Here is an 11,646-nt window from a genome sequence, read left to right as displayed (position 1 = left end):
GCACTATCCCAAGCTGCTCAAAACCCCATCCAGCTTGGGCTTGAACACTCCAAGGGATCTGTTCTCTAGAAGCTTCTCTGGGCAACCTCTTCACCTCACCTGCCTCACCCCCTTCATCATAGACAAATGTCTCCTTTATGTTCAATAAATCTGCCCTCCTTCAGTTTAAAGCCACTACCCTTGTCATAACACTACCTGCCCTTGTTAAAAGTCCCTTTCCAACTTCTTTCTAGCCCCTTTTAGGTACTGAAATGCTGCAATAAGGTCCCCCCCTCCAAGCCTTCTTTTCTCCAGGCTGAACAATCCGAACTCCCTCAGCCTGTCTTCATAGGAAAGATTCTCCAGCCCTTCAATGCCCCACCAGAGCCCAACTACGCAGTCTTCTCAACTGCCTCAGGAACCTTTCCAGTTTCCTTACAGCAGTATCCTGAAATGTAGAGAATCTGTTGCATATGTCTGTAAATTAATAGTCTTATGTGCAGGCAGAAACAATTGCACCTGTAAGAAAGCTGGGACAGCTCACAGATATATAAGATCCAGTATGTTTCTCAATATTTACCCTTTTCCCCTCACATCTTCCAGCCATGAACAGGACTCCACAAACACAATTTTCTTCAGGTAACCTGTGAACAGGAAATTATGGTTTAGTGAGTCACAGATCCTAAAATGTCCTATGAAGCATGTGACCTCTGCATAATACTACTATTAATAATAATTAAGCAATGCAAGTGTATGGTTTTGGAACATGCTGAGGAAAGCTCAGTGTGGAGGAGGAGAGACAGGCAGTTTTAGATACTCACAGCACCTGGGGGCATCCAGACAGACAGGTACACCCCATCTATTACAGAATGGGATAGATAAGCACATTCTGCTTCTATGGACAGAAAATCCCTCACTGTTGGACAAAAGACAGGCATCACAGCTAATACTGACCGATATCATGACCTCATCTCATGGCACATGGGTAATGACTACAAACTGGCTTAATTTTGCCCTAATGTATGTATGCTTTATTTCACAGTTCAGAGCATCAATATAATATATAAACTTCCTCTTTCTGATGCTTTCAGGTCCCTGTCATGTTTTCAAGCGGAATATCACTAAAGGTGTTGACCACTGGCAAGCCTAGATGGTGAGTCTAGTGGGCCGGAGACAGCTGAAATCATGTTAGATGAAATGTGAGGTATCTCCCAAGCACAAATCTTGTCTGACTTGGAAAGGTGACAACTTCTCATGTTTTCCTCCAAGCACCACATTCCTCTTGAAAAGCAAGCAAGCAAACAAAAGTAGTCCCTTATGTTGTGGTCAGTGTGGTGACCCAATGACTGGTGTGATTTTTCCTAAATATTTTAGTACAGCCAGTACTACTTAACTCCTCTCCAGGAAGAAGGATATGGTGGACCAAACTGACCTTTGCCAGTCATCCTGCACATCTTACAGCAGCTTTGAATTTTCTGGCTGAGAGATCCAGCTCTCAGCTGAGGGATTCTCTTTGCCATCAAAAGAGTTTAAGTTGGCCAATAAACAGCAATCATTCAGATGTTTCTGTTATGGTCTGTTTTGGGATTTACAAGGTTGTGGCATTCACCTTCACAGGCACCAGCAATGTCAGGAAGAGAGTTTGGACATTTCTGGAAGAAGGTGGAAAACTCATTTGGGTGCTTAGGCAATGTTTGGGACTAAGCCACAATTTGGTATATTCAGTATAGTTCATAATGCAAGAACCACCCAGTTTTATAGCTATTTTGCACATCTGCACCCATAATGCCAGTGGCCACTGCCAAACTCCTCTGTAAGAAAATTTACACTTTTCATAGCTTGTTTCACACTACCACTGGTGATCAGTAACCAAAGGAAGAAATCTCAAAGATCCCTTAAGCAGAGGGGGGGAGAGGAGAACAAGTCACTTATGTCTCAGTGCCCCCTATGCCATGTAGGTCCATGGGCTCCGGCAAACACTGAAAAAGGGAAGCAACTACTCCCAATGTCATTTTGTTACATTACCCTCCAAGAAAACAGTACCTTCTTCAATAGCTTCTGCAGCTGCTCAGATCTCAGCAATTAATCCTCTGTGGCAATCGCCTTTCCTTTGGCAAAGTCGTGTTCCAGCGCAAGAGATATATATTGTCCTTGTGAATTCTCCCAGGCAGCAATCAATAATGGTAAAATGAAACCTCTGAAATTTCTTCAGCTTTCTTTGTGTAATGTGACTAGCAGACAGATTAAAACAATGTCCCAACAGGAATTTTCCTTCCTTAATATTTAGATTCTACATATCAATTCCACTCTAGCTACTGTGACTAATATCCACCACCACCACACCCGCCTCCCAGGATTTCCTGATTTTAGATCACATGTACTTTGAGCAAGATTTGTAAGTAATTAATCTCACTCTTGGCTTGAGGTACCTGAAAATGCTGAGCATCTGTCCTAGTTGAGGGCAAATTAGGGAGGAAAACTCTAAATGGGATTTCTCCAGGGAAATGCCCCCTCCCCACCAACTGGTCTGGGAAAGGAAAAAAAAATTCTGGAGAGAAGTGGAAAAAGCTGTTTATTTAACAGAAATTGAATAATATTAAATAATAAAACCTCTTGCTGTTCGATGGGATGGCAAGTCTAAGAAGAAAAAAAAAAGTCCTTTTCATGTGGTGTAGCTCGGCTCGCTCAGGTTCTTATCAGTCCCTCCGGCGCTGGAAAGTGCCGAGGCCCAGGCCCCGGTGGGCCACAGGCGTGAGCTCCCGGGGTTTGGCTGGGTGTTCAGTCCAGAGCAGGCTTGCACAGATCCAAGAAAAAAGGGAAAAAAAGAAAAAAAACAAAGGTCCAGGGAACTCCTCTGCCTCAGCTAGCTAGAACTAACTAAAAGCCAGAGAGAAGCTCTATCCCACTGTCTGTCCGTGCTGCAGACACCACAGTCCAAGAGCGAGATGTGTGGGAGTGATGTTTTTCCTTAACACAAACTGCGCGCTTCTTCTTCCCCCTCTCTTGCTCTCAAAGCCAGTCTTAAAGGTGCAGAACTTAATATATAACATAAACCAGACGATTGGGGATACCAGTATCATAAAGTCACCCCAGGACAGCATCCATTTTCATACAAGAAGATTTCTTGAAGATATATCTAGTAGGGCACCTGGAAAAGCGCTTGAAGTCATATAATCATTGCTGAATACTTTAGCTATAATTTCTCTTGTGAAAGCATTTTCAAAATTGTAGTTCTAGCATAATAAGTGCAATGCTATTTGCTTCTCCTTGTGGCTCTGGCTTTTGGATTCAAGTGAGTAGATGTGTATCTGTCCCACACTTTGACCACAGCCTCAACAAGGTCCAGAAACTTAGTTAACTTAGTCCCCAGCAGGGACTAACATTACCAATGAATAAAGCCCAACTCATTGGCCCTTCTAACAAGGAATTATCCAGGCACCAGTCCCAGAGCTGCATTAATACTTTACATGGAGCTTTGCCACACAGCTATCTCAGTTTGCCCAGCACTGCAACACCACATGTCACCACGGTAGGCTGTACATACCCCATAGAGAAACTCAAGTCTCCATTTTAAAATGTCTTCATGGTTGCAGAGAGAAGCTTGAACACATTGCACCGCAGCTGCAGCCTTAATAGCCATGTAAGAGTTGCGTGGGTAATGAAAAGATGCATCCCAATATATTATTGAGAAAAAAAATTTGCTGTGGTTTTTTTTTTCATTCATTGTCTAGTTTTTAAGCACGAGGTAAGACCTAAAAAATATCTTGGCACAACAATGCAGCCAAAATACATCCAACTGCTCTAATATTCAATGCAGACATGGTGTTAGGCCTAGCAAAACAATGCCTCTTGCTGCGCACATTTTATCTGCTGTTGGTCTGCAGCAGGAGAGTCACTTCCCACTGATACCCCCAAACCAGGACATGTTCTAGGCATCAGTGAACATCGACACATTTTTCAGCAGCACATAGGAAAATCTGTTTCAGGAAAATCAAAGTCCCTGAGTAACTGGTGCCGGGGCAGTTACTGGGCCTTTGCTTCTGCTGCCCTGATGCAGAGGACACGGGAGATTTCATGGTCTGGCACTGTTTTGCCCAGTGATATGAAGTACACACAGCAAAACACTTTGAGGGACCATGAACAGGTGTTGATGGTGGATGGCCACTGGTGGGATCTGGGAGAGGAGATGGAGCCAGGAAACTGGGGTGACGAGGGGAATGGAGGAGGTGGAATCTCAGCCCGCAGACAGGAAGGTGAGACCCTCAGGTACGGCGTGGCAAGGCATAGGGGAGCAGAAGGGACCCGGCTGTGGGGGCCGGAGGGAACCCAGTGTCAGGGAGAGCAGGACGGCGGGCGGGGGGGGGGCCTGTGGGGTCGGCCAGTCCGGGGAGCTGAGGGTACCGCCGTACGCTCGCCCCTTGCCGGGCCGATGCGGTGAGCGGGGAGCGGAGCCGGCGCATCCCCACGCCCGGGGCTCGCCCCCGCCGCCCCGCGCTGCGCCGGGCGGGGGTCACAGCGGAGCGGGGGCGGGGGGGGCCCCCGCGGGGGGGGGGGGGGGGGGGGGGGCGGGGGCGGGCGCGCGGGGGGGGGGGGGGCGAGGGGGGAGGGGCGGCGGCCGCCGGAGGATGGGAGCGAGCGGCGGAGCCGCGGGGCGGCGCGGGGGCAAGGCCGGGAGCGCGGCGGCGGGCGCCGCGGCATCGCCCGCGTAGGGCGGCGCGGGAGCCGGGCGGCGCCGCGGCCATGGAGAGGGCGAGCCCGGCGGCGGGCAAGCTGAACGCCGGCGGGCGTGGGGCGGGCGATGGGCACGGCCCCGCCGGCGGTGCCCCGCCGCGGGCGGCGGCGGCGGGCAGCGCCGAGCCGGGCGAGCTCATCGGACGGGCGCTGGATTTCAAGAGCGAAGGGGCGCAGTGCTACAAGGACAAGAAATTCCGGGAGGCCATCGGCAAGTACCACCGCGCCCTGCTGGAGCTGAAGGCGCTGCTGCTGCTGCTGAGCCAGGAGCCGGCCGGGCAGCGCCCTCCCGCCGCCGCCGCCGCGGCGGGGCTGAGCGAGGAGCAGCGGCAGGCGGTGGAGGCCATCGAGGTCGACTGCTACAACAGCCTGGCAGGTCAGCGGGGCCGCGGGCGGGGGGCGGTGGGTCCCCACCTGCGCCGGGCACACCTCCCTCCCCCTCCGCAGAGCAGCGCTGCCGCCCCGCTCGCCGCATCTCCTTCCCTTCCGCTGGCTTCCATTTTCGCGTTCGCGCTCCCGCTGGGCACAGCCGTGCTGCCCCGGGCAGCGCTGGGGAGGGGGCGCGCGGCCGCTCCTGGCGCTCGGGCTCGCCCGCGACCCCCAGCCCTTCCCGCGGGCGGCTCCATCCGCCCCCGATGAATCCGTGCCCTCCTCCCCCGGGAGACAGGTGGCAGGGCGGCGGTGCGTGCGTGGGGCGCTCCGGCTGGCAGAAATCGTGGCTCGTGAAATGGCCAAGATTGCCTGCTGCGCTGTACCCTCAGCCCGAGATGTCCTTCAGTCCCTTCGCCACAGCTCTGGAGCCTGTAATTAACGGTATTACAGAGAGACGGACTCCTACCACATTTGATGTAAAGAAGGGGAAGGGTTTGGGCGCAACTGCAATACCTCCAAATAGTTCTACAAGATATAAAAAGAATTTTTTCGCTTCTCAGCACTTAAAGTTGAAAGCAAATACGGTCCTGGCTTTTCACTAGCTGCCAGTCATCACTGTGGTCAGTAGACATTTGATCGTGACTCCCTTTGCTCCTTGCCATCTGTTTAGAAGTGCTGCAGGAAGATGGAGAGGAGTGGTGGGGGGGTTTAACTACTTTGTAGTCTGATTCTGAAGTCCTTACAGAAACAGAACTCCTGTTGACTTCAAGAAGCTTTATCCAAACAAGTGCAGGATCAGATGTTATTTTTAGTCCCCAGCAGCACACGGGTTTTTTCTTTCCAAGCCTGCAAGCATCTCTACAACAAAAACTTGTGCCTAGTTACATACAGTGAAGAGAGCATTCATAACTTGGACAAGATACACCAAACAACAGCATTTAAAAAGCTCTGCTGTTTTCCAGAAGGATGAAGGGTCACTTACCACCCTTTCTATCCTTGGGGGTAAAAAATGGTGCAAATCAGGACATTACCTTTTGGCTTTCTAGACAGAGTTGGTTAGCTTTGTTTCCTGTTCTCTAGTCGTAGAAAAGATGCAGTGTAAAGTGAATGGTTTGAAACACCAAGCCAGCATCGTCTCATCATAATGCATGCCAATCTCTGACATTCAGCATACCTTTTGGGATGGAATGAGGAGCACAATTTAGCTCCTTTTCATCATGTTTCCAAATACTCTTCCTTCAAAAGCCTATTGAAATCTTGTAGGTGGAGAGGCAAGTGAGATTTCAGAGTAATACCATAATTGCACAGATGTAATTTTGTCTCTCTACAAATTTCTTTTCACAGGTTTATTAAAATCTATTGTATTTGGCAAGGATCATTTAGATTGGCAGGGTTACACAAAGAGCCCATAATACTCTGAACAATATAGCTTGGTGAGTTCCTGGGCTTGAAAAAGGGCTCACAGGCACTATCTCTGCTGGATACAAATGAGATGTGGTAGGTAGAAGGTAAATGAAGTGGGAGAGAGGAATGGAATTTGCTTCTGAGGCGCTTTCTGCCAGTACACAAGTTCCACTTGCTAGAAATGTCTTGACTCTTGCTGATGGAGTTGTCCTGTGTCACTGTCATTGTCCAGCTCATTGTTTTACAGGTTCATGTTTGTGCAAGGAATTTTTGTCACTGTTGGTTGTATTTGATCTTGATCAGCAGTAGCAATTGGTGTGAGAAATATTCTCCATGTTTATTCTAGATATGAACAGATTTTTTCCTAAATTTAACCAGTATGAACACAGGAGGAGGTGAGTATAATTAACCCTGGACTTCCAAGCAGTGCTTTTCCTGGGATAACCTCACAGCAGGTCAAGCTGTCATTTTGCACAGGCGGTTGTCACATGTTTTCAGTAGATGGCATGCACAGAGCAGAGAACAGCATTTGTCTCAGAAATGCATAGCTTCGTGTGTGTCTGCTGAGCTATCTGCAAGCAATTCTAAAGAAATGCCCTGCATACTGGAGAGGGGAGTGTGCAGTTAAACTGGAATTGCAGTGGTTTTACTCCTAGCCCAGTCACAGAGCTCCCATTCTAGCAGGAGGATCAGTGAATTCATGTTGAAAGAGGAAAGAAGAGAGGAGAGGGAGTTTCTTTAAAATTTAACAGTAATTTAACAGAAATTTAACAATAGTCAGTATATATTTCTAATAGCATCTTCAAGATGTGTAGAAGTGGGACTTCATTTTTTCTAAGTGTGATGCAGCAGAAGACACCAGTTTGTTTACACAGTGGGCTCTAGCAGAGGCACCAGCACGTACTGTTACAGCTGAAGTCAGTGTTACTTGACATGGGGAGCAGAGGAGATGCACGGAATTTTGCTTCTGAGCACTGCTGGCCGCCTAGAGCTGTTTCTAAAATAAATAAATCTGTATAGTTCAGAAAGCATAGCAGCAGTACATGTTAACTCTGGAGAAGGCAGTTTTTCACTTAGCTCTGAAGTACAGCCGGTAGCATTACCAGCTGTCATCTGAGTGTCCTTATTATCAAGTTCTTTTAGCACCTCCGCTTACTCTCTAAGCCTGGCATTTGAGAAGCCCACCTTGCTTTTGCACTGTCGTTTTTCATGTAGGCACCACACATCCACCTGTCAGAGATGCTTTGCATCACAGCTACAGATGCACACACACACTGACTTGTTTAGATGCAGCAAGAGAGTCAGAGGAGAGCATCAGCTACAGGTAAATATGCACATAGGTGAGAAATACACCCAGAGGGGATTTTGTGTGATCTCATGAGTAAAGGCTGCGGTTGTTAGGGTTTTTTTTTTGTTGCTTTTTTTTTTTTTTAATCTGACCAATTGCATGAGTAGGCACGTGTGGGCAAATACTAAACGGTTGTCAGTACCTGTCATTGCCTGCCGAAGGTAAATTTAGGCAGATATATGCACACAGATTCTTGCTTAGGTCCACTTATTTTGTAGAGCACCTTCAAAAGGCAATTCTACTGTAAGATGGGGTGGCCAGCTCTCATATTTATTAAAAGCCCCCCAATATTTGGTGTGTTTCCCAAGGTCTGCTGTTGTAGAGCTGTGTGGCACACCTACAGCCTAAACTATTTAGCCCATTTCAAAGGATCCCAGATCCTGGGTTTTAAGTTCTTGTGTTTTTTTAAAAATTACTATTTTAAATCAGCCAAAGATTTTCAGAACTTGCCACTGGCAGAGCTGCTTATGTTTCTTTCACTAAGCTGCTATCTGGGCTTCATTTTAAGCTCCAAGAGTTTTGCTTTAAAGGGACTCCCCTTCACATCTGTGCTGCTGCATTCTTGCATGGGCCTGCCAATACCCCACCATTTTACCACAAGTCGTTCTGATGAATGTCACCAGAGGAAAGAGCAGCAGCATGGCCAAGGCTCCCAGAAATTGCTAGGGTAGGCAAAGACAAAAGCCTACCAGCAGCATAGAGCCATGCAGAATGAATGCAGGGTTGTAAGGCAAACAGTCCTTTCTTTATGACTCACTGACGATCTCTGACCTTGAGGAAGTCACTTGACCTCTTTTTGCCTCTCAGCCCTGTTGAAAAATAAAGAACAAGGACCACAATCTCATCCTGATGGTGCATTCAGCTGAGTTTTCTACAAGTTAGTGGTTTATGTTCTTTTAAAAAATGGATGTACAAAGAATGCTTGTGGAAAAGTAAACTGGCCAAATACACCTCAGATCTTGATCTCCCTTCCACTTGTACAGCATGTTTGATCTAGAAGAAGCTCAAATGCTTTATGTACTGCATGCAGATGGGGATCATTTACCAACTACAAATGCAACCATTTAAATGCAATGATTATTTTATTCCACCATTACTGCCTAAACGTTTACAGGATTAAAAGCACTATGTCTGCTCTGCAGAGAGAAACAAGTCCTAGTCATTCCAAAGCAGCAAAATGCTAAGGGTAAGCACAGTTTTAAGCTTTTCTGGTGAGGGAATGTTGCAGTGTGATAAGCAAACCTTTGTTGAATTTTCCTAAGCATGCAGAAGTTCTAGAGCTAATTCTGGCAGGAGAAACGGAACCAGAGAGAGATCTGGGAATGACGTGTGGCACTGGGGGATCTGGTTGCTAATCCTCCCTCTCTGTGCTAACCAGCTGTATTATCTTCACCAAATCTTTTCTAAACATTAGTTTATCCCTCTGCATTTTTGACCTCCTGGAAGTACTGTAAAGCTGTTAATTACACAAATGTAAAATAAATATAGTGTATTTATAGACCGATTCAGGTACCTGTAGTTTACTATAGGAGCCTTGGCAGAAGGGCACAAATGCCTGGACAGAGTATTAAAAATTTAGCTCTCCTAGATACATCTCAATCTGGAAAATGATGTTTGCCTTCCTGTAGCAGAAATTTGCACTGGTACCATTCCAATGACTGTGTGAAGGTCATGGTGACAGTCCTACAGAATGTGACACTTCCAGCAGCATAGGAACCTTCTATCATCCTCAGGCTGCGATGTAGGTACTACTTCAAATTACTGCCACTTGCATGGTCTTCTGTGAGTAGTTCCAGTGAGAAATCCAAATAAAAATACTTACCATATGTAATCCAAGTAAAAATGTAACTAAACACAAGAAAAGCTGGTAAAACTTTCCACTGACCACCCACTAGGAGACGTCAAAAGGAATCTCTGCTAAAAGCCCATCCCAGTATATAGCCGTTAGCAAGTACAGACTCTACCAGGACACATGGTGCTGTGGGTGTTAAAGCAGTCTTGGATTGTTGCTTGATGTGATGTTTTTTTTTAATGTGCTGCATCAACAAAAGCACCCTCTGTAAGGATGCCATACAGTGGGAAAGAGGGGCAGCAGCAAACAGAGCAGCAGGATGTGGTCTGCATTTTCACTGCTTGGCAAGGGGTGTTTCCTGACATTCTTGCTTTAGATCATCTGACCAGCCTGGAGTGCTCGGGAACTCCTGGTTTTACAGGACTGATACAATTACTGCTCCAGGATGGTGCAACATATATACCAATGGCTGTGTGGTTTTTCAGTGACAGGCCCAAACTCTGACATGTATTTAAGAAAGATGTGGAATTTAAAGCCATTGGCATTAATTGCTTTTTAGAAATACTCAGCATTTACCTATTCATTTTTTATTTAGGATAATAAATATCTCCCCTCTTCATGGAGTTTCTTGTGTATTGAAAGGGTGGGATGGAAATACATCCAGATGCCGTGGGGCGGGAGGGAGGAAAGAGAAAGGATAGCACGCTGACACCAACCTTGGTTTAAGTGATACGTGTCTAAGAGCATCTCTTGCTGAGGCAGGAGATGTATTTTTCTCCATATATTTCACTATTAATCCCAAGCCTTTTCAAAACTTGAGGCTCTGTGGGTTGCAGGTTTTTTTGCAGTCACTTCTATCACAGGTTTAATTCCCTTTGCTTGAGAAGAAGCCTGTCCCAGCTGACCTTGTCAGCATTTGCCTGAAACAGGGAACTGAGAAGAATCCCCTAGCCAGACTGTCCAGAGGAGCTGCAGTCTTGGTGACCTGAGATCCCTCAAAGTTTAGCTACAGCTTACTATGGGAGATGAAACAGAAGATACCAAAAATCACAAAGCTTCTCCAATGACAGAGTGGTTAATTTGTTTACCTAAAGAGCAGTGCTTGTTTTCCACTGTGAGAACACTGCTGTTTTCTCAGAGTTCTGTAGTAGCACATCCTTCCAGCTTTACTCCATCCTCTTCTGAAATGTTGTCCTAGAGTTTCCTCCAGCAAGAGTTACGCAATGAGTAACGCCTCTTCCACCTCCACAGGTTTCCATCAGTGCTGAGCTGAAGATGGTTCAGCTGGTTCAGTAAAACCTAGTGTTAAAGCTGGGTCCCAGTCAATTGGTAAATGCACCCATGAGCTCCATAGTTACCACTTTTTCTGGGAGGTGGGCCACTTCTGGTTCAGCTGGTGGAGCATCCTTCTCTTTTTGCTGTTCACTTGGGCTCAGGCCCAGAAATGCCTAACCCAGCTCCAGACCTCTTTCTCCAGCCTTTCTCCTAGAAGTGCTTATGAGTTCAGGAGCACATCCCAAGTTGCTTGTCACTGTCCTCTAGCATTGCAATGGATGGTCCAAGAATGGAGGATCATCAGGAATTCTCACATTAGGATTTTAGGATGGTAAAGGAGCTGATGTGAGGAAAGGAACAGTAAAAGGAAACCATGTAAATAAGAAGGGAGGTCTAAATGTTGCCATTTCTTGATGCCAATGTCTTGACATTGTGTTGTGTCTCAGAAAGTAACATACAAGGGACTGTGAAATGGAGGAAACAAAATGAAGAAAGAGAAAATACTTTATAAACTTCTGAGAAAAATTACTGGCTATTTATTTGCTTCTTTGTTCTCTTGATGCATCAATGAGAAACTGATAGGGAAGGAAGACAACTGTTTATTAATTCTGGTTTCAGTTTACTCAGATGATCATATCAGTGACTAATATTGATGGTTAAAAATGCTTTGAAAAAGAGTCAGAACTAACTATCATTAACTAGAAAGGTGTTACTAATGGCTGCTCAGGAATCTCTCTTGTTCATT

The 11,646-nt window shown here is 46.6% G+C and overlaps 1 protein-coding gene across 1 annotated transcript in view; it reads left to right on the top strand.

The window, feature by feature from the left end:
* Positions 1-4,719: 4,719 nt before the first annotated feature.
* Positions 4,720-11,646, top strand: part of TTC9 (tetratricopeptide repeat domain 9) — a 28,295-nt gene continuing 21,368 nt past the window's right edge. The window contains exon 1 of the mRNA XM_005522531.3: positions 4,720-5,086. Coding sequence (XP_005522588.2) covers positions 4,720-5,086 — 367 coding nt within the window. The remainder of the gene's footprint in view (positions 5,087-11,646) is intronic.

Source organism: Pseudopodoces humilis, chromosome 7, assembly GCF_049639895.1.
Source record: "Pseudopodoces humilis isolate 2021_Gansu_Grassland_sample_001 chromosome 7, ASM4963989v1, whole genome shotgun sequence".
Lineage (NCBI taxonomy): Eukaryota > Metazoa > Chordata > Aves > Passeriformes > Paridae > Pseudopodoces > Pseudopodoces humilis.
Note: the sequence above shows the minus strand (reverse complement) of the source record. Positions and strands in the feature narration are given on the sequence as shown.